The sequence below is a fragment of the Bubalus bubalis genome, chromosome 13 (assembly GCF_019923935.1).
Source record: "Bubalus bubalis isolate 160015118507 breed Murrah chromosome 13, NDDB_SH_1, whole genome shotgun sequence".
NCBI lineage: Eukaryota > Metazoa > Chordata > Mammalia > Artiodactyla > Bovidae > Bubalus > Bubalus bubalis.
This window is the reverse complement of record NC_059169.1, coordinates 16,557,060-16,581,089: the sequence shown is the minus strand read 5'-3', so window position 1 is coordinate 16,581,089 and position 24,030 is coordinate 16,557,060. Positions and strand designations below refer to the sequence as shown.

The 24,030-nt window shown below is 42.3% G+C and overlaps 1 protein-coding gene across 2 annotated transcripts in view; it reads right to left on the bottom strand.

Annotated features, from left to right (window-relative positions):
• Positions 1–24,030, bottom strand: part of LOC102392665 (ATP-binding cassette sub-family C member 4) — a 428,577-nt gene that overhangs the window by 6,035 nt on the left and 398,512 nt on the right. Inside the window, exons 28-30 of one of the 2 annotated variants that reach the window (XM_045162434.1) lie at positions 16,982–17,154; positions 16,436–16,541; positions 3,132–3,266 (exon numbers count right to left, since the gene is read on the bottom strand). In XM_045162434.1, coding sequence (XP_045018369.1) covers positions 3,132–3,266; positions 16,436–16,541; positions 16,982–17,154 — 414 coding nt within the window. The remainder of the gene's footprint in view (positions 1–3,131; positions 3,267–16,435; positions 16,542–16,981; positions 17,155–24,030) is intronic. The other variant, XM_045162433.1, reaches the window with a different exon arrangement.

Sequence of the window (24,030 nt, the reverse complement as noted above, 5' to 3'; positions counted from 1 at the left end):
GACAATCATTTTGCCTTTTTGCATTTCTTTTTCAGTGGATATAAATTTGTACAGAGAAGGGGAAAAAATGTAACACTAGTAGTTTGTTTCCTCATGCAGCTTCAGAGAAATTAAAAAATGTCTGAAACTTGCAGACTATTTCGTCCTTTTGGAGACCCCTGGCCTTCTTGCCTGTTACCCTCTCACCTCCAATTTTACATGTTGAAATCCTAAACTCCACAGTACCTCAGAATGTGACTGTATTTGGAGATGACATCTTTAAGGAGGCAATAAATTAATAAATAATAAATTAAATAAAGTTAAAATGAAATCATACAGGTGGGTCCTAATCTAACAGACTGGAGTTTTCATAAGGAGAGACCAGGACACAGGTTCACACATAGGGAAGAGCATGTGAGACACAGAGGGAAGATGGTGTCTACAAGGCAAGGAGCGAGACCCCAGACGAAACCAACCCCACTGACACCTTTACCTCAGACTTCCAACCCCCAGGGCTGTGAGGATTTAAGTTTCTGTTTTATAAGTCACCTACTCTTTGGTTTTTGTATGGCAGCCCTAGCGAACTACTGCCCCCTTTAGCTTTTTGTATCTAAAAGGTACTTTCTCTACTATTTCATGGATCATCCAAAAAACTCAGTCAGACAGTGATCAGCTCCCCTGAGCTACAAGTTCAATCACATTCAAAATATGATGTGGAAGCACCTTCTTCCAGATGTTGCGTTTTCTTTTCAGATGAATGCATTCTGTTCTAATAGAGTGAAACCTCGTGACTTAGGCTAATGCGCCCCATGTTATAGCTCTGAACAAGGCATTGATATCTGATGCTTGCACATTAGAAAAACTGATAATCTGACAGCTTCTTCTCCTAAGAGGATGCAGAGTATGCAGAAATAATGTCAAGATGGCATGAGAATTCAGAAATGTATTTTTTTTTTCTGTAGAGGGACCTGAGCCAGTGGCAGGAATGAAATCCAAGAGTGAGGTTCTGTCACCATGAACTTCCGTGACTGGCCCTACCTTGGCTACCAGGTGACAGGAGCAGTGTTCTCAGGCTCGACACAGAACGTAGTACAGAGGACAGCACTCAGCCTCTCTCAGCAATTCCCCCTCTGTGCTCCCTGGACCAGCTCTGTGACCTTGGGTGAACTCAGGACACACTCTCTTCATCCATGACATGGGATAAAAATGGACCATCAGGAGAGTACGTGAAATCATACATGTGAGAACGATATAAATTATAAAGAACTACACAAATGTAACTTACCATTAATATTGTTAGAGTAGGTGCAGGATTACTAGACCTGAAATCACAAGATTTCTAATTCTATGACCTATGTCTGCTTCAGTATGTATGTTACACTTGATTTAAAATATTTACTAAAAGACCAAATTTCTAATTCTGTGTCTGCTGCGAACTAGCTTAACACCAGTTATATACATAGGACCACCTTCCTTCTAAAGCACCTTAGTTTCCTCACCTGTACAAAGAGAGGGTTGAATCCTATTATCTTATTATCTGGACCAATCTAAAATTCTGTGTTCCTTTACTCATTACTCAATGTTATGATAATATAGTTTTAAAATGAAGACTCTGACATACAGGTGGGAACACCACTTTTTGATGTGAAATGCCTAAGGTCAAAAGACCAAAAGGGTTTGGGAGATTCCTGGCTCTCGAGGTGTCAGGAAGGATGGCCTGACTGGGAGACACACTAGTGGATAAAAGCACTCTGTGAATTTCAGGCATAAAAAAATACAGAGTTCCTTGTTCATCTTCTCAACATTTGCACACAATGTAAGTACTCATGAAAAGTTCAGAACACAGACTTCCTTTTCCCTAAACCTAAGCATGAACTCCAGTTCTGTCAACTCTTCAGCCAGCTCTGGGGCCCAGGAAGTCTCCTACCTGATGAGCATCAGAAGGTCCTGCTCTGCATTTCCTCATTTCTTCAGAGGATTGAGAGGAGACAGTGATGAACTCAGGCCACATTTTAGATAAATCTTTCATATACAAGTACTTAAGATACTAGAACATGTTTTCTTTAAGGCATTTTAAATATTATGCAAATAATCTTATTCTGTTTAAAAGTGAAAATCTTGGAAAGACAGAAAAGTATGAAGAATGGAAAATACATCTATAATTTAACACCCAGAGATAAATTTTCAATGAGGAAGCCACATCCCACCCTGAGTCACACATGTTAAGGGACAAGAACACCAGACCTTACTTCCCTCCCTCTATCTTCCCATCAACCCTAATCCCACTCCCACCTGGTCCCAGAAAGACTTGCAGATGGCTGCATGACAGTGGCTAAGTCTCTTAAGCCAGACCTTGGTTACCACTACACCTCTGTTAGGAATATACCACGTGACCTGAATGTTACTCACTGAGCCCCTTCCTCACATCACACACAGTGCTTAGTGCCTCACACACCTCATCTCTGAGAAAGTGCTCTGTAAACCTTCAGGCACCATTCAGACTACAGTGTGAAGCTATTGTGAGTTCTTGATTTGTCCTGATGACAATTTCATCGTCCATAAGGTAGAGGAAACGTGGAGGGGGGCGTAAATGGACCTAACTCTAAACAACAAAGAACTAGGTAGAAAGTGATAATTTCAGGTAAGAATTTTCTTTACAGACTAGGAAACAGAAGGGACCTACACCTTTCTCTGGAAGATCTTCCTAGAATCGAAATATTCCAATTTTTTCCCCTTAAACTCTCAAATTTCCTGGATATTATTTGATGGAACTTGTATCACAAATGTGTTGAGTACCAATCAGAATGAATGTAAAGGGTCTGAAACATGCAAATCTTCTTATGTTCCATGAGAATCTGAACCCAGAGTCCAAACATGTGGAAAGTCAAATCCAAAATCTCTCCCTCAGGCACAGGTGCACGCACACAGAAGGGTGCACACATCCCGACCCCACCCCCAGCACTGCTGCAGATTTCCAGCAGACCTGCCTTCCACCTGCCATGTGTTGTTAAAGACCCAGTCATGAAGCTTCCTCTCTGGAGGTTTCTATTGCAAAGAACACAGAGTGCTTGTTCCCAGACCCTTGGTGGAGATCCTGAGAAGAGTGAATCCTGGAGGCGAATTTTAATTACAGCTTCCCGCAACAGCCTCACCTATTTTGCCATTTTACTGAGGACAGCAGCCTCCGCCTTGCCCAGTTGTTGCACCATCTTGTAAAATAGGCTGTTTTCATCTTGCAGCAAATTACTTGGCTGATTATGTTCTTTTCGTGTCCCTGAATCCAAAACCTGTTAACAGCAGAAAGAAGCCCATTAGCATACAATATCCCCCAGTAACATAACTCAGGCAATATCTCAAAAAGGGGCAGGACAGGGAGAATTTGGGCGGTAGGATTGGTGGTATTTACATGGTTTGATTCCCATGTTTCACTGGGAGACAAGGGCCCAGCCCAGCCTTTCATTATTGTATGGTTATAGGAAAGGAAGAAAATGAAAGTTCTTTCATTTTCAGAAAAATGAAAGCTTTAATCATGACTATGATTACTGGAACTGAACACTCTGTAGCATTTTATATTCTGCCCAGGGCCTTTGGGGTTGTTATCATTAGTTAGTGCTTTTAGCTCTCAGACTCTGAGCTTTGAGGGCTATTTATAAGACACACAGCATTGGGAAATGTCTTGATTCAAGAAAATCAAACATCTGTCACTTCCACAGCCGCTCCTCCAGGCTGGCCACCTGCCCTCTGGAACATTAGACTTTGTAGTAGATTGACTTGTCTTTATGTCCTTAAAGCTTTCAGAACAGACAATCACTTGCTTTCCAGAAAGGAAACAGGTACAGTCATCCCTCAGAGCTATTGTGGATTCAGTTTCAGAATTCCAGAATATAATGAACATCACAGTAAAGTGAATCACATGAATTTTCTGGTTTCCCAGGGCACATAGAAGCTTTGCTTACATTATAGTGTACCCAAGCATGTGTGCAATAGCATTGTTGCACAATAAAGAAGAGCAATGAAAAAAACAATGTATATAACTTAACTTAAAAATAAAGTATTGCTAAAAAATATTAACTATCATCAGAGACTTCAGTAAGTCATAGTAGCAATATCAAAGATCATTGATGTTACAAATCACCAGAGCAACTTCAATGATAGTGAAAATGTTTGATATATTGTAAGAAATTACCAAAAGGTGACACAGAGACACAAAATGAGCAAATGCTGTTGGAAAAATGCCACCCATAGACGTGCTTAATGTAGGTTTTTGACAAACTCTCAATTTGTAAAAAAAAAAAAAAAAAAAAAATGCAGTATCTGGGAAACACAATAAAACAAGGTATGTCTATATTTCTAAAGCAAGCAATAAAAATAAGATTGCCTCAAAAATTAAAGTTTTGAGAAAGAACATTACTGGTGATGTTATTGCTGAATTGAAAGCCAACTGGTAATCAGAAGCTCTAGAAAAATATACAAGCTTTATACCTGGGGTAAATGGAGCACAGAGGACAATCCCCAACTCTGTAACTGGTGGGTGCAGAGGTCCCCTGAGGTCTAATCCTGCCATTCCTACCAGAGGAGTCAGTAACCACAAGCAGTTCAGAACAAAATATAAACAAGTAGCCAAGTTTACATCTCCTGGTGGGACCTCCCTGTGACATCAATGATGAACGCAACCAGGGGGTCCTACATTGAAGGTCTCCCAACACAGGAGTGAGAAGGGAAGCTCCACAGTGAAGGGTAAGATCCTTTCCTAGAAATAAAGTCATTCATCACAAAGGTGACAGGCTTCAAAGAGAACCCTAGCATCTCCCTTCTCCCTCTGTCTTCCCTACTCACCCAGATGCTCAGTCTCTGTACCCAGAAACCAACATCAACTTCTTTCTCTGTCCTCAGATCCCATGTTCAATCCATCACACAGTCCACTTGGCTTCACTTCCTTATCTACCCCAAGTCCCACCATCTCACCATTGCCACCACAGGCACCTTAGACTAATCCAAAAGTCTAGAGAGGGCACACTGTAAGATAGTGAATACTGAATTTGGAGAACTGAAAGACCATCAGTGTGATTTTAGCTGTAAAGGAAGGAGGGTGAGTAGAATGGGACAAAACTAGAAAGTTGGGAAGAGAATGGCCGGACATTGTTTCATAAAAGTTCTTTAATTTGTTCATAGGCATTGATCAAGAGAGAAAAATTTGAGATTATAGAAATTTACCAGGAGATATTGGTAAGTAAAAGACACTTGCTCTTTGGAAGAAAAACTATGACAAACCTAGACAGTGTATTAAAAAGCAGAGACATTGCTTTGCTGACAAAGGTCCATCTAGTCAAAGCTATGATTTTTCCAGAAGTCATGTATAGATGTGACAGTTGGACCATAAAGAAGGCTGAGCACTGAAGAATTGATACTTTTGAACTGTGGTGCTGGAGAAGACTCTTGAGAGTTCCTGGACTGCAAGAAGACCAAACAAGTCAATCCTAAAGGAAATCCTAAAGGAACCCTGAATATTCATTGAACGGACTGATGCTGAAGCTGAAGTCCAATACTTTGGCCACCTGATGTGAAGAGCTAACTCATTAGAAAAGACCCTGATTCTGGGAAAGATTGAAAGCAGGAGGAGAAGGGGACAACAGAGGATGAGCTGGTTGGATGGCATCACTGACTCAGTGGACATGAGTTTGAGCAAGCTCTAGGAGATAGTGAAGGACATGGAAGCCTGGTGTGCTGCAGTCCATGGGGTCACAAAGAGGTGGAAACGACTGAGTGACTAAACAACAAATCGGTAAGTAAAGCATTAAATAAATGAACATATTTTGATAATAGCAATAAAGCTGCTTTGTTCAGAGGGTACAGATGTTCACATCTGCAGATCAGGTGCTGAGTGATAACACCTTAGGACTGACCAGGTGACAGTTCAGCTTAGTTCAGTCACTCAGTCATGTCTGACTCTTTTCAACCCCACAGACTGCAGCATTCCAGGCCTCCCTGTTCATCACCAACTCCCAGAGCTCGCTCAAACTCATGTCCATTGAGTCAGTGATGCCATCCAATCATCTCATCCTCTGTCGCCCCTTTCTCCTCCTGCCTTCAACCTTTCCCAGATCAGGGCCTTTTCAAATGAGTCAAGTCTTTGCATCAGGTGGCCACAGTATTGGAGTTTCAGCTTCAGCATCAGTCCTTCCAATGAATATTCAGGACTGATTTCCTTTAGGATGGACTGGTTTGATCTCCTTGCAGTCCAAGGGACTCTCAAAAGTCTTCTCCAACACCACAGTTTAAAAGCATCAATTCTTTGACACTCAGCTTTCTTTATGGTCCAGCTTTCACATCCATACATGACTACTGGAAAAACCATAGCTTTTAACTAGACAGACCTTTGTCAGCAAAGTAACGTCTCTGCTTTTTAATATGCTGTCTAGGTTGGTCATAGTTTTTCTTTCAAGGAGCAAGTGTCTTTTAATTTCATGGCTGCAGTCACTATCGGCAGTGATTTTGGAGTCCAAGAAAATAAAGTCTGTCACTGTTTCCATTGCATCCCCACCTATTCCCACGAAGTGATGGGACTGATCTTAGTTTTTTGAATGCTGAGTTTTAAGTCAGCTTTTTCACTCTCCTCTTTCACATTCATGAAGAAGTTAGTTCTTCAGTTCCTCTTCACTTTCTGAAACAAGGGTGGTGTCATCTGCATATCTGAGGTTATTTAAATAGCTGATAAATGAAGAGAAGCTAAAGCAGAAAAGTAAAGATATACTCATCTAAATGCAGAGTCCCAAAGAAAAGCAAGGAAAGATAAGAAAGCCTTCCTCAGTGATCAATGCCAAGAAATAGAGGAAAACAATGGAATGGGAAAGACTAGAGACCAGATGACATGTCCAAATTCTGTCCTTCCTCAGTTTCCCTAACCAACCACACATTCCAAGGTGACAGTATTTCTAAGAATTAGATAATAAAAAGAATCTGCTACCATTAATGCCATTAATGCTATAATACCAAAACCCAAAAATAAATCTTTAGGGTACATTTAGGAGCAAATAATTTAATTGAACAGACCCTTAATTGAGCTGGAGATCAAGCCATGTTTCTGCTGCTATGTCTAAAGCCTGACAAAGGGCTTGAAATAGGTAAATTTCACAGCATCATTTATTTATAATGGAAGAATGGTGCTTTAGGGGACAATCTTTGAAATGCAATGTTGAGAGGTAAGAACAAAGTGACAGGAAAAATCTAGCAATAAAAGGTTACTTTTCCAATTAGCATCAAGAACACAAAATGAACGACTAAGGATGCCTGACACAAAACATTTCTGGAAATTAAGAGTCACTGTTGGGTAGTCTTGAATGTCACCCCATGCCTCATGAAAGTCTGCAGGTAGAGCCCACTTCCTACTGTGATGTCTAGTCCATGTAACCAGATGCACGGTTTGGCGCCTAGGGCATCCCTTTGGTTGGGGATGCCCCACTCCTGTCATCTGTCTCCCCAGACCTCACTCCTGGGCACATCCAGCTCAGGTAGTGAGGCTACAGGCACTGCCTCAGTGCTGACAGCCTTGTATCTACTCAGTGTCCCCACTGATGTCCCATCTGACAATGCATGTGAGGTAGGGTGAGAAGTGATATTCCAGGAACTGTCCAAGTCAAAAGAGACAGTTCTATTATCATGAGACATAAAGAACTGTGGGTATTACTGGCCGGCCACTCATTAGTGATTATTGCCTGTTTTGTATTGTTAGGTAGGTAGAATAGGGAAAAGGAGTCCAAAATGGTGGTGGCTAAAAGACAAGGAAGGTCCGAGGACCAGAGTGAAGACTTCAGGCAGAACAAACAGAACAAACAGCACTCCTGGCTAAACCCAATTTGCATAGGGCAGGCCCAAGTGGAGGAAAAAACATATAAAAGGAGGAGCCAAAGCGCTTTCTCATGGACTCTCTCTCCTGAGTGCACACACGCTCTCGCACTGTCTTGTGCACGTGCGCGTGTGCGCACTCACGCGCTCTCTCTCTCTCCCTCCCTATGCACTCCTCCACTCTCTTCTCTTCGAGTCTTGGATTCTCCTGCTATCTTCTAAATAAAATGGAGCTGTAATACTGATTTGCCTAAGAGCTGTAACACGGTTTGTCCAAGACCCGAGAGCTGTGATGTGCCGAGGGCTTTAATGTCTGTTGCTCCAAATCTTTGTTGTGAGGAGACAAAAAACTGAGGAACATACACTCGTGTGACATCTATGGTGCCGTGACTTGGATATAACCTGACTGAAACAACCTCTGCATGGAAGAGGCCAAGCACAGCAGGAGCCCAACTCAGTGAAGCTCCCGCGCTAGAAGTGGAAGGCGAAGAAACCCAGTGCAGGGGAAGGCCCATCGTGCTGGAAACTGGGATAGCGAAAAACGAACTCAGCAGAAAGCTTATGCAGCCCAGTCTCAGATTCCAGACCTCCAGTTAAGGTAAGAGGTCCTCTCTCCTATGGCTGGAGGGAACTTTACAATCTCTCATTTCTTGTTTCCTCGAACCTCCCACAAACAGGCGGGCGGCAGGGGCACAATTGAGGGACTCTGGAGAGGCTACTCCTCAGCATGTCCCAAAGGCGCTATCTGCTGAGCCCCAGTAGCTGTTACCCAAGCCGGTGGGGGTTCTTCTGTCCTTTCTCTTCTCTGTGCCAAAGATTAGACCAATGAAACTGTGAGCACCGGTCAGATATTTAGCAAATTTTCTGGCGGGCTATGAAGGGGATTCCTTGGCACGTTTTTCCCACTGCCTTTTCCTCCTGCCCTTCAGCTCTCTCCCAGGACTCAAGTCCAGCCAAAACTAATGAAACTCAGGCTCTGATGTCTCATTGCAAAAATTCATTGAGAGACAAAGCGATAAGAGGTAGATTTGGTAGGATCCAGAAAGAAGCCATCCTTCAGGGTGTGAACTGTTGCCAAGGGCAAGGGCTGGGGCCATGGAATTAGGCCTGGCTAGGTTTTGTGAAGGGATGGAATTCATATGCTAATGAGTGAGAGGATCATCCCAGACATTGGGGGACCACCCACTCCTCCCTCTTTTACTTTGTGCCTTGGAGGTGTCCTGCCACCTCTGGGTGTATCTGTTGGCTTATAGATTGGGGATTAAGGTTTACTTGAAGTTGACTTGTCATCTTGGACCCAATGATTTTAATTGGTTTACATTATACCCTTGTGCTACGTCATTTTTTCAAAGGTTGTGCTCTGCCCCCTTCCCTTCTGTTTCATGCTCTTTTCCTGAGCCCCATCCAGACCCACAAGGTTGCTTCTACAATCTTCTGGAGAGACAACCAGAAAATAGTTGGCCTTGGGAGGGAAATACTCTATAATATCCAACCCCTAATCCTACCCAGTACTGATCACACTGGAGATCTTGGGGACGCCCAATCTCCAGTCCAGGGGGTCCCAGGAGGTCATCACGCCTTGACCTGCCTAGGGATAGGTCTTCGAAAGGTTGTCACTGCTCAACCTGTTCAGGGATCCTCTAGTCCCAGGGGTCCCAGGAGGTCGTCACGCCTCGACCTGCCCAGGGACCCAATCCTCGGGAGGCCGTCACGCCTCGACCTGCCTGGGGATTCGATCTCTAGGAGGCTGTCACGCCTCAGTCTGCCTGGGGATCTGCACCCTGACCTGGGGACGCCTGGCCCTCAGGTTGCAACAGTTCTGGGTAGGATGAACTTACATCATATCTATTCCCATCCACGGTGGGCAATACAAACCTCTTAATTCTACCCAGCATTGGTAACACTGGAGATCTTGGAGACGCCCAAACTCCAGTCTGGGGGGTCCCAGGAGGTCATCACGCCTTGACCTGCCTAGGGATTGGTCTTTGAAAGGTTGTCACGCCTCAACCTGTTCGGGGATCCTTTAGTCCCAGGGGTCCCAGGAGGTCGTCACGCCTCGACCTGCCCAGGGACCCAATCCTCGGGAGGCCGTCACGCCTCGACCTGCCTGGGGATTCGCTCTCTAGGAGGCTGTCACACCTCAGCCTGCCTGGGGATCTGCACCCTGGCCTGGGGACGCCTGGCTCTCAGGTTGCAACAGTTCTGGGTAGGATAAGCTTCAGAAAGACTCACCCCTAAGGAAGTCCACCCATGGAAGCATAAAGAAGCCTATTACTTGTGGGACTATGCCCGGGTCTCAGCAATAACTCGGGAGCCCAATGAGAACCCCATTGCCTTTCTGGAGAAGCTAAAAGAGGCACTTCAAAAGTTTACCAACCTGGATTTAGACTCTTACGAGAGACGGGTGATTTTAAAGGACAAATTCCTGTCCCAATGTGCATCAGATATCAGAATTAATTTACAGCAGATACAACAGTAGGACCCTGCTGCCTCTTTAGATGAGATGCTCCAGACAGCCACCAATACCTTTTATAACGGAGAACAGGAGAAGGAGGCCAAGGCCCAGGAGAAGGAGAGAAAGAAAGAGACAAGACATGCCCAGATGCTGGCTGCCCTCCAGAGAAGCCCTATGGCAAACCCCGAGTCCTTGAGGGACAAGGCAGGAGACAGATGCCTGATCTGTAGACAGGCGGGGCATTGGGCCAAAGAGTGTCCAAACCGTGACAAGTCTCCTAGAACGGCTTGTCACAAATGCCATCAACTGGGACATTGGGCGGCACTCTGCCCTCGGGACCCAAGAGCCTCAAGGTCAAGCGCCAAGCCTACCCTCACGATGGTTCAAGAGGACTGAAGCGGCCCACTCCTGCCAGCCTGACTGTCACAGATAACCATCACGGGGCTGGAGCCTAGGGTGCAACTGGATGTGGCAGGTGGGTCCAAGAATTTCTTGGTTGACACAGGGGCTACCTACTCTGTCTTGATCTCCTACTCCAGAGCCTTCTCCTCTCAAACCTGTACCATTTTGGGTGCTACAGGAAAAGCAACTACTGAAAGATTCACCTGAGCACTTCTTTGTTGCTGGGATGGACAAATATTTTCCCACCAGTTTCTGGTGGTCCCCAAGTGTCCTATCCCCTTATTGGGAAGAGATATACTCACTAAACTGGGGACCACCCTTGTGATGGGAAGTTTTTCAGCCCCTAGAGCTCTACAGCTCCTGGTTACTACTGAAGAACCCATTACACCTTCAATAGAGAGGGACCAAAAACTATGGGAAGACAAAATTAACCCCTAGGTGTGGGACCAGGGGATTCCTGGACGAGCCCACCAAGCTGAACCGGTCATCATTGTCCTCCGAAATCCCACTCGGTTTCCTAACCGGAAACAATATACTCTCAAAAGAGAGGCTCAGGAGGGACTACAGCCTTTAATAAATAAATTCCTTGCTTGTGGGCTATTGGTCCCCACCAGTTTGCCATGTAATACCCCAATCCTCTCAGTAAAGAAAAAAGACAGAACCTGGCGAATGGTTCAAGATCTCTGGATTATAAATGAAGCTGTAGTCCCCCTCCATCCCACAGTACCCAATCCCTATGTAATCTTGGGAGAAATCCCACCCAGTGCCAAGTGGTTTACAGTCTTGGATCTCAAAGATGCTTTTTTTTTTTTTTTTTTTTTTTTTTGCATACCACTGGCTAAAGAATCCCAATACCTTTTTGCCTTTGAGTGGGAAGCTCCAGGAGAAAAACACCAACAGATAACTTGGACAGTATTACCTCAGGGGTTCAGAGATAGCCCCCAACTGTTTGGACAGGCCCTTAGCCAGGATCTTCTAGATCTGGACCTGGGACCTAATAGGAAAATATTACAATACATAGATGACCTACTAATCTGCTCTCCAGATGAGAAAAGTGCCCAACAACATGCAATTCAGGTTCTAAACCTCTTGGCAGAAAGGGGATATAAAGTCTCCCGTGCTAAGGCACAGATGGTCGAGACAAAGGTTACTTACCTGGGAGTTCAGATTACACATGGGTCCAGGAGGCTGTCCTCTGATCGGGTACAAGGAATCCTCCAGTTGCCCTCCCCCATGACTCGAAAACAATTGTGAGCTTTCCCGGGGCTAACTGGTTATTGTAGAATCTGGATACCCAACTATGGTCTAATTGCCCAGCCCTTATATGAAAGCTTAAAGGATGAGATAATTCAATCCCACTGATGTGCAGAACTCCTCAAAAGGAGGCAGAGGCTACACTAAAACAGGTCTTAACTCAGGCACCTGCCTTGAGGTTGCCAGACCCAGAAAAAGCATTCCAACTTTATGTCCATGAAAGAGAGGGAATAGCCTTGGGAGTGTTAACTCAAAGGTTGGGATCTGAGCCCCAGCCTGTAGCTTACTTATCCAAGAGGCTCAATCCAACTACCCAAGGTTGGCCCCCCTGCCTTCGAAATCTTGTAGCTATTGCAATCATGACAGAAGATGCTTTAAAACTCTCCTTTGGGGATAAACTAACTATTTTTACAAGCCACCAAGTAAAAGAACTCCTAAATGGGAGAGGCCATTTATGTATGTCTGATCAAAGAATCCTCAGATATCAAATAATGCTGATGGAAAATCCAGGCCTCACTATATCCCCTTGTGAGGTTCTTAACCCAGCCACCCTCCTACCTACCCCCGAGGGCTCTCTCCCGTTTCACTCTTGTCTAGAAACCTTGGACCACTGGACAAAACCCTGAGAGGGATTGTTAGAAGATCCTCTGACCAATCCTGAGGAAATCTGGTACACTGATGGAAGCAGCTTTGTCTTGGATGGAAAAAGAAGAGCCGGGTATGCAGTAGTCTCCAGTTTTGAGACCATAGAGGCTAAGCCTCTGCCACCAGGTACTTCAGCCCAATTAGCTGAGGTTATAGCCCTGACTCGAGCTATAGAGCTGGGAAAAGGAAAAAGAATAGCCATTTACACTGACTCCAAGTATGCCTTTCTGGTGCTACATGCACATGCGGCTGTTTGGAAAGAAAGGGGCCACTTGACCCCCCGAGGGTCCCCAATCAAATATGGTGATCAGATTCTTCCACTCTTGGAGGCAGCCCATCTGCCTACTGAGGCTTCAGTCTCCCACTGTAAAGGACACCAAAAAGGGAACATGGAAGTGGCACGAGGGAACCAAGCAGCTGATCAGGCAGCTAGGAGAGCAGCATTACAGAACCATGACCTAATAGGGATTCCCACCGTAGTTCCACAGACTAATTTGCCAGTAACTCCTTCATATACTGAAAGTGAAACTCTTAAAGCTAAGAGCGAGGGCTTTCAAGAGGATCATACGGGGTGGTTCCAAAAGGAGGGACTCCTTTTTCTGCCTGGAAACCTCCAATGGAAGTTGGTTAACTCCTTACATGCCACTACTCATTTAGGAGAAAAGGCCCTCCAAATATTACTAGAAAGGTCCTTCAGAGGAACAGGCCTCCAAACAACTATAAGACAGGTGGTCTCCTCTTGTCCCACTTGCCAATTAAACAACCCTCAAGGAGCTCGAAGACCCCAGCTGGCCCAGCCCGTCCAACAACGTGGGGCTTACCCAGGAGAGGACTGGCAGATGGACTTCACCCAGATGCCAGTTTCTCAAGGGTATAAATATCTATTAGTCATGATAGATACATTCACAGGATGGATTGAAGGCTTTCCCACCCAGACTGAGAAGGCTGAGGAGGTGGTAAAAAAAAACTGCTCTATGAAATCATTCCAAGCTTTGGTCTGCCCAGCTCATTACAAAGTAACAATGGGACATCATTTACTTCTAAGGTCACCCAAGGGGTCTCAAAAGCCTTGGGCATTACTTATTATCTCCATTGTGCCTGGAGGCCTCAATCTTCAGGAAAAGTAGAAAGAGCCAATCAATTCTTAAAATCAGCGATAAAAAAGATAACCCAGGAGACCTCCCTGGGATGGAAGGAGGCTTTACCAATAGCTCTCCTCCGGACCCGCATTGCCCCTAAGGAACAGGTTGGTCTTAGTCCTTATGAGATGCTATATGCTTTTGTTTATGTCAATGACCTCTTCCTAGATCCAGAGGTTCAGACCCTCCAGTCTTATACCATGGCCATTGGGCAATTCCAACAGGATATACACTCATGGGGTATGAACCAGGACCCAAAAGATTCTAAAGAGTCACCACTATATGCTCCAGGAACTCGAGTCCTAATTAAAGTCTGGAAAGATGGGTCCCCAAAGGCTCAACTCCAGCCAACATGGAAGGGCCCCTACCCTGTAATACTTTCTACTCCCACAGCAGTCAAGGTACCAGGACATGACTCCTGGATTCACTACTCATGAGTCAAGCCATGGAAGAAAACAGAAGAGGACACTCAATACACCTGTGAGCCCCTGGGAGATCTCAGATACCTATTCAGAACTACCAATGAGTGTCATTCTAATGAACACCCCCAAAATCTGGTTTCTGGGGATAAGATTTCTCAGGATAACTCTAAGGAGCCAACACAGCTTGACAGAGACTGTACTCCAAAACAGACAGGAGATAGATCTTCTGATCCCTGAACAAGGAGGGACTTGAGCCATCCGGGCCATGTGAATTTAAAATTGACCAATGTCCCTACTAGTCCTTGTTATGCTATACTGATGATGCTTATGATTATTCTATGTACAGTCAATTGTCTAACCTGTTTTGTCTCTGCCCAGGTCAACCAGCTACAACATGCAGTGCCAGTTCAACAAAGATATAAAACTACAGCTGACCACGGAAAATATCACACACCCTTGGACACTGCTATAAGGACTCTGAGGATTGAGACTAGCAAGAGGGGGAGGCCCAATACCCCTCGCTGCCCCAGTTCAGCAGGAAGTAGCCAGAAAGACCTCGACGCCCCTATTCCCAAAGAATTGGGCCTCCCATCTCTTGAGGGGGGAATGTTAGGTAGGTAGAATAGGGAAAAGGAGTCCAAAATGGTGGTGGCTAAAAGACAAGGAAGGTCCAAGGACCAGAGTGAAGACTTCAGGCAAAACAAACAGTACTCCTGGCTAAGCCCAATTTGCATAGGGCAGGCCCAGGTGGAGGAAAAAACATAAAAAAGGAGGAGTCAAAGCGCTTTCTCACGGACTCTCTCTCCCACGTGCGCACACACTCTCGCTCTCTCTTTCTTTCTCTCCCTCTCCCTACGTATTCCTCCACTCACTTCTCTTCGAGTCTTGGATTCTCCTGCTATCTTCTAAATAAAATGGAGCTGTAACACTGATTTGCCTAAGAGCTGTAACACAGTTTGTCCAAGACCCGAGAGCTGTGATGTGCCGAGGGCTTTAATGTCTGTTGCTCCAAATCTTTGTTGTGAGGAGACAAAGAACTGAGGAACATACACTCACGTGACAGTATGGACCATCAATATACCTCCAACTATCTTGCATTCCTTGAGATTATTTGCTGCCAAAGTTTATCCTTTGAAGAACGCTTTTCTTGTTTTATAAAGGCACATCCTAACATGTATTGAAACTGAGCAAGCAACAGAGGAAAAGGACAAAGAAAGAGAGAAAATGAAAAAGAGAGAGAAAAGGAATAGATGGAGGAAGGAAATAAAGCTAAGGAAGGAAATATTAAATTACTAAGAAAGAAAGAGCCAACCAAACCTGGAAGGAATATACTAGACAGATATCCAGAGACCAAAGCCTGGAGCTTGCCATGTGTGCAGAACAGAGCTATTGTGTAAGAAACTTGCTGGTTGTTTAATTAGTCTCTCATCCCTGATTTGCCTTTCTTTCCAAACTCTCATCTGTGATGCAGAAGCTGGGTCTCTGCAAGTCACTGCAGCAGTTCAGACTCTTTTGCCAGGTGGCCTTCGTTAGGTTGCCAGTAGGGGGCACTAGAGGGAGACTGAAGGTGGGAAACACCGTTAATGTTCTACTTGATACCGTCACCTCAGCACTGGGACCTGACTCAGCTCCCAGCTATTAGCACCTGGAGAACCAGCCCCATCCTGCCCCCTCACAAATATGACCAGCAACCAGGCAGTGACTTCTCCTTGGAGGTCTGAGTATCAATTCCTTAGGGCCTCTTTTCTGAGTTCTCAGGTCTGGAGATCTGTCCTAGGATATGGTAGCTGCTTTCTAAAATCGTTACCCCAGTGTTTCACTTTTCTAGCCCTCTAATCCCTATGTAATAAATACTGTTTTTCTCACTAGGCCTTTTCTTCTCATGGACTCCTGAGAAAATCTACAACTTTAGTCATAAACCTCCTGGCAGTCTAAACTAGAGGCTAATTTTTTTATAAGGGAATCAAAAAATGCTGAAACAACTATGACATAGTGAAAATGACTGAGTTCTACCCCACTAAAATATGGAGCTATAACTTGGGTTTGGAATATTTTAATGGTTGGCCATCATAAAAAAAAATGACAATTCAAATAAACTTTTAATATGAAAATATAAGATTATTGGATATATTACTTAATAGTGCATTCTAAAAGTAGAGTTAAGTACTTGAGTAATTTTCAGGAATGAAAGAAGAAACTAAGAGAAAAATTAATGGAGGTTTCTATCAAATTTTACACAGAAGGATACATTGAAAATTGAACATAAATGGAAACAACTAAAATGGAGAGGGTCTTACCATTATCCTTTCACAGTCAATAATGTTTCTCAACCTGTGTGCAATGGTCAGCACAGTGCACTGGGCAAATCTCTCACGAATTCTTTTTTGTATTAACTCATCAGTTCTAGAAACAAAGAAGTTGATTTAATTCAGTAAAGACAGGAAAAGCAGACTTAAGACTTAAAAACATCCTATGATATTTTTACAATGTTTTTTAAAATCAATACTTTAACATATAGTCTTGTTCCTAAAAAGCTAAGTATAAAAAGTCTACTTAGAAATTTACTATTTTTCATAAACTGATGGAAAATTAGTCTTCCCTCAAAATTGCTTGAAACTATCAGGAGCTGGATTTAGGAATTCAGCTTTCTTAGGGTGCCTCATAACAACATTAACACCATATAACATGTCTTGGTTTTTATCTTTGTTTTCTGGAATTAATATTATCAACAGATATCCATGAGGCCAAGCGAGCACTTAGAAACATTTCTAAGATTCACTAAATGTTTTCCATTTACCACATTTACAAGTCAGTTCAAGATTTCCTGGGGCTCAGCTCCACACCTTGGATCCACGTATGATGTGGCTTTGTCAAGAATCAATATCTGATTCTTCCTGAGAAGAGCCCTGGCAAGGCACAGCAGTTGTTTCTGACCAACACTCAAGTTCAATCCAGATTCTGCTAATTCAGTATTCATTTTAGCAGGAAGACCTTCGATGGATTCTTTGAGTTGTACCTGTGGATACAGAAAGAATGACATTTTTCTAAGCAAACTGCTACTGAAGTAGACATGCCTTTTAGACATTAGAGCTTTGACATCCTCAGGACTTCTTACATGTCTTACATGTACAGCCAGGTGATGGGGAGAGCTCCTTCCAATGAGTGTTCACTGACAAAGATTGTGGAGTCAACTCAGGACAGAAAGATCTCAGTGTCCCCCTTTCCCACCACAGGACATCAACCAACCTTGCCCCCTCCCAGGGGTTAGTTAAGGAAGTTTCTCAACAAGTGAAGCTATTTCTCCCAATATGATTGAAACAGAAAAATTAAAAGGATCTTTATGGTTGAGTCAAGTTTCCTAAAGTACATTTTGCATAAGAATTGGTACACTAGAGAAAAGTTTTCAAAAATTTTACAGAAAATCTGGTTCTCTGAAGATATAAGCTTACTGGCCCTTTACTATTTTCTAAAGTTTAATATATGCAAGTCCAGCAATAGCAAACTGCCCCTTATACATTAGTAATCCTGGAGCCCATTCTGATGATGGTTCTTTCCCAAGTTTATTCCTACAAATAGTGGACCAGTCAAGTGCATTTTCTTCAGTGTCTTAAATGCATTGTTTGTGAATGAAAACACATGAAAAAGAAAACACAACATCTTATTTCCCCCAGTGTGTGGATACAGGTTAGTGTTATCCAGTTGCTGAGTCATGCCCAACACTTTGCAACCCCATGGACAGCAGCAAACCAGTGTTCCTAGTCATTCACTATTGCTTGGAGTTTGCTCAAACTCATGTCCATTAAGTTGGTGATGCCATCCAACCATCTTGTCCTCTTTCATACCCTTCTCCACCTGCCTTCCATCTTTCCCAGCATCAGGGTCTTTTCTAATGAATCATCTCTTCACATCAGGTGGCCAAAGTACTAGAGCTTCAGCTTCATCATCAGTCCTTCCAAGGAAAATTTGGGTTGATTTCCTTTAGGATTGACTGATTTGATCTCCTTGCTGTCCAAAGGACTCTCAACAACCTTCTCCAGAACCAAGTTCTAAAGCATCAGTTCTTCAGCGCTCAGCCTTCTTTGTGGTCCAACTCTCACATTGGTACATGACTACCAGGAAAACCATAAGTTTGACTACATGGACTTTGTAGGCAAAGTCATGTCTCAGCTTTTTAATATTCTGTCTAGGTTTGTTAATAGCTCCTCTTCCCAGGAGCAAGCATCTTTTAATTTCATGGCTGCAGTCACCATCTGCAATGATTTTGGAAATAAAGTCTGTCATTGTTTCCACTATTGCCCCATCTATTGCAATGAAGTGATGAGATAGGATGCTATGATCTCAGCTTCTTGAATGTTGAGTTTTAAGCCAGCTTTTTCACACCCCTCTTTCACTTTTATCAAGAGGTTCTTTAGTTCCTCTTCACTTTCTATGATTAGGGTGGTGCATAGACCTGGATTACTGTGATACTGAATGGTTTCCCTTGGAAATGAACTGAGATCATTCTGTCATTTTGGAGATTGCACCAATGTACGGCATTTTAGGTTCTTTTGTTGACTTTTTTTTTTTTTTTTTTTTTTTTGCAGCCAGACAAAAATAAATTCGAGACTTGAAGCCAGGCAGCCTGGGGATTAAGTCTTGCCTGGCTCTACCAACTGGGCAAGTTCCTGAACCTTCTATCTTAGCTTCCTAAACTCTAAGACTATAATACCATAATTATAAAGGTGTGTGCCTCCTAACATTGTTAAGAATATTAAATGAGTCAGTACATGCAGAATTTGTAACAGATCAATATATATTGCCCATTATTAATAATGCTATCGGCTAGCCCCTCCTCAAGTTCTGCTTCACTTTTCTACTTTGCATGTATCAGCACTGAGATTTCGTTACATATGCATTGGCCTGCTTTTCAACTTCTTCAGGAGAACTTAAGCTCCAGAAGGACAGACATTTCGTCTCTTGATGACTGTGACAGCCCCAGAACCTGCAGCATTGCCTGACAAGCTCAGTAGATATTTGTTGGCTGGATGAAGGTGGGCTTCCCTGGTGACTCAGTGGTAAAGAATCCACCTGCCAAACAGAAGACTTGGGTTCGATCCTGGGTGAGATTCCCTGGCTAAAAAAATCGCAAACCACTCCAGTATACTTGACTGAGAAATCCCATGGACAGAGGAGCATGGCAGGCTTCATGGGGTTGCAGAAGAGTCAGACGCAACAAACAGCAACAACATGAATGAAGGCATAAGTGACTCTAATCGTGTGACATACCTGTTTCTGTAAATTAGAAAGTAATTAACCTCCAATTAAAATAAATAAATTTATATTAAAAAAATAAAATATACCATAGAAACTAAATTCATATGGATAATTAATTTATATATAAAACTGTTTTCTTATTAAGTGTAATTGTAAAAAGGATATATTCTTATAACATTTAACTGGCTCCAAGATATCATATCACACTTTAAATAAAGGAAAGCAATGAAAAAGTTATAATTTAAGGAAAATAGAACAAATAACTACTATTCAAAACTATACATCTCAGTATAGAATACTTCAGATTGTGTTTGAGCTTGGGAAAATAATAGAATATAGCAAAACTGAAGAATAATACACTGGACTTTAAGGCGCCCTGTCTCCATCCTCGCTGTGTGCACTCTGTGTAGTAGGTGCTGATGCCCTTCACAGGAGGGGAACACAGAGGTCAGGTGGTTTCCACATTTTGTGGAACGTTCTTACTTTTCAAGAAGAAAATCTGGTGTGGGTCAGAAGGAAACACTGAAATGCAGTCAACAGATGGGGAAGAGCTGTTACCAGAGCAGGGCCAGCAGTAAAGGAAGTTCACCTAACACAAGGCCCCGGGAAATGGACATGTGACCTGTCTCCACCTCAAGGACTGAACCACGTGGTTCCTGATGCACAGGCTGCTGATGCCCAGGTTTCTGTATCTTTGTTTCCTGTGTGATGAGACACGCTTGTGTCCTAACAGAGACACTATCAATGTCAGACATTTAACTGTATGATTTCTTCCCAGTTCTGACAGGACATTTTTATCATTGTTTAGTTGCTAAGTCGTGGACCTTATGGACTGTAGCCTGCCAGGTTCCTCTGTCCATGGGATTTCCCATGCAAGAATATTGGAGTGGGTTACCATTTCCTCCTCCAGGGAATCTTCCCAACTCAGGGATCAATCCCACTTCTCCTCCATTGCACGCAGACTCTTCATCACTCAGCAACTGTGGAAGCCCCCATACTATACTGTTAATTCCAAATCCCAGTATCTAAGGTGTTTCATTCTTGCTTTTTAATGGAAGCAACACATCCATGATTCACTTCCAGAGATTTATCTACTATGACCTTTTAACCTCTGAATGATAAAGTGCTTGATCTTCAGGCACTACTCATGTTATATTTTTGGAGCTGCCTTTGCTTTTTAGCACCCCAATAGCACTAATTTCTGATGAACTTTTATCAGTTTACAGTAAGTTGGAAAGTTTTTGGTACATGAAAAATGTACTTTAGGCATATTTAGAAAAATAACCAAAATGAGACAGGCAACATCCATAGGACTGTCTTCCTCCTGAGTGTCCATCTCTGCCAAGGAAGAAGAAAGAAACAGAACTAGAGGACCTTAAATTTTTTTATGCCATCTTTTCCTTTTAATTGAAATTCATAAAGAGGAAAACAGTGGTTTCCTCCTACTAATTCTCAGTTTAACTCTGTGAGTTTGGGTTCACATATCCAGTTAGGCATCATTTACAAATTAATAACTAGGGTTTTTGGTTCACTTAAAAACTGACTTAATTGAGTTAGTGATACCTCTTGATGAGGGTGAAGGAGGAGAGTGAAAAAGCTGGCTTAAAACTCAACATTAAGAAAACTAAGATCATGGCATCTAGTCCCACCATTTAATGGCAAATAGAAGGGGAAAAGATAGAAGCAGTGACAGATTTCCCCTTCTTGGGCTCTAAAATCCATGCAGATGGTGACTGTAGCCTTGAAGTTAGAAGATGACTGCCTCTTGGCAGGAAAGCTATGACAAAACTAGACAGTGTGTTAAAAAGCAAAGATATCACTTTGCTGACAAAGGTCCATATAATCAAACCTATGGTCTTTCCAGTAGTCATGTACAGATGTGAAAGCTGGACAATAAGAGAGTGCTAAAGAATTGATGCTTTTGAACTGTGGTACTTGGAGAACACTACTGAGAGTCCCTTGGAAACAAGGGATCAAACTGGTCAATCTTAAAGGGAATCAACCCTGAATATTCTCTGGAAGGACTGATGTTGAAGCTGAAGCTCCAATATTTTGGCCACCTGATGTAAAGTCATTGGAAAAGACCCTGATGCTGTGAAAGATTGAAGGCAGAAGGAGAAGAGGGAGATGGAGGATGAGATGGCTGGATGACATCATCAATTCAATGGACATGAACTTGGGCAAACTCCAGGAGATGGTGAGGGACAGGGAAGCCTGGCGTGCTTTAGTCCATGGGGTCACAAAGACTCAGAGGTGACTTAGCAACTTAACAACAATAACTTAGAGTGATAAATCATCCCTTTATCCAGATTCTCTAGGAATTATTTCTTTATCACATTTGTATGTTTTTGAATGAGCGATTTCATAAGTTTTCTTTTAAAACAGTCATAAGGAATCAATTCTTAGAGAAACACAATGATGGGATGATTTCTCTAAGTGATATCACCAAAGTTAACAGGGCTAATTCCAAAAGCAATAATGGAAACAATATACTTCACTTTGTGAAATAAACTCATATTTCTTTCTTTTTATAGAAAGTTCCAAATGTAGTTTAAATAGAAGTAGATCTTAGTATTATCTACCACTTCAGTATTTTTATAATTTAGATTAACATTGCTTCTCTGTCCATGGAAAAATATATTCTAAAATTCTAGAGTAATGCTATCTGAGAATCTGTGAAAAAAGATCTAAATCTGGGAAACAAATTGAAAAATAATTTACCAGTACTTCCATTAATTTTTTAAAGATGAAATTTGTCCTATGAATTCAAGAGTAGTGGATCATCCTATCGTTCTTTATATTTAATGGTTAAATGCTCTACACACCTCTTCTCTTGCAGAATTTGATTGTAAAAGACTCACAAACTTAAATGAAATCAGAGGCGCACTGCTTTTCAGGCAGGAGAAGGTGAAGCAATCAACCCAATTTAAGAAAACAAAATCCACATGTTGCTGAAAAGCAGAGTGGGTGTTTAATGACTCACTGGTGATATCCTTCAGAAACCAGAATTACTGACTGGAAACGGTCATACCTCCAAATCTGCCTGCTCACAGTCAAGGCTCATCTGTATATTACAGATTTCAGAGCTTCCATGGAAGGGTGACAACTAAATGACAAACATACCAATTCAAACCAACATGAACAATCAATCTCTCAGATTTGTGTAACAACAAACAAACAAACAGAAAAGATTTTTAAAAATATGCCACACTTCTCTGAAATGAAAAGATCAATCAAATATTTAGTAGTTATTTATGTAGTGTTTTCCCTATGTTTTCCTCTAAGAGTCTTATGGTATCTGGTCTTACATTTAGGTTTTCAATCCACTTTGAGTTTATTTTTGTATACAGTATTAGGGAGTGTTCTAATTTTCTTCTTTTACACATAGCTGTCCAGTTTTCCCAACACCACTTACTGAAGAGACCACCTCTTCTCCATCGTATATTCTTGCCTTGTTTGTCACAGGTTAGCTGACCACAGGTGTGTGAGTTCATCTCTGGACTCTCTAGCCTGTTCCACTGATCTATATTTCTGTTTTTGTGCCAGTGCCACACCATCGTGATTACTCTAGATCTGTATTGAACTAGCCAAAAAGTTCGTTTGTTTTTCCATAAAATCTTATGTAACAAATTTTTGGCCAACTCAGTGATATATTCTGAAGTCAGGGAACCTAATTTCTCCAGCTTCGTTTTTCTTTCTTAAAACTGCTTTGGCAACTTGGGGTCTTTTGTGTTTCCATTAAAACTGTAAATTTTTTGGCTCTAATTCTATGAAAAATGCCATTGATAATTTGACAGGGATTGTATTTAACCTGAAGATTCTTTGGGTAGTACAGTCATTTTCACAATATTGTTTCTTCCAATCCAAGAACATGGTATATCCCTCCATCTGTTTTGCATCATCTTTGATATCTTTTGTCAGTACCTTATAGTTTTATGAGTACAGGTCTTTTGCCTCCTTAGGTAGGTTTAGTCCTAGGTATTTTATTGTTTTTGTTGCAATGGTAAAGAGACTGCTTTCTCAATTTCTCTTTCTAATCTTTCATTGCTAATGCATAGGAATACTCATTCTTACTTTTTAAAAGCAAAAGGCTGAGCTAGGTCCTAGGAGAAATTAGAAGTCCATCTATGGCTTAGAAGTCTAGGGTTTCTTCCAACAGTAGAATTGATTTATAAAACTAGTGCAAATACACAAAATGATTTGTATTAAAATGCAAACTGACAGCAAATTAATAGTCAACATTTTTTTCATGCAAGGGTGAGGAAATTCAAAGAAGTGGAGCAAGCAAAAACATGACACAAATAACAGAAAATTCTCTAGAAATGAACCTCCCATGTAAAAGCTGAGCAGATGTTCCAGGGTTCTGTTATCTGCATTCATGCTACAGCATTAAAATGACATAATTGCCAATAAATAATCATCATTAATTCCGACTATATAATTGGCCTTTATAAACACTTTCCTATGAAACTTCTACATTTTATTAGTATGATCTTGTTTATATCTTTTAGTTAATAAGGAAAAACTACTATTGTCTCCACTTAGGAGATGTTTCCTAAGACCAGAGGAATAAAATTAATATTGGAGTGTAATGGAGTAATTAATTCACAGTAATTAATCCCTCATGCAAAGAGTTGAC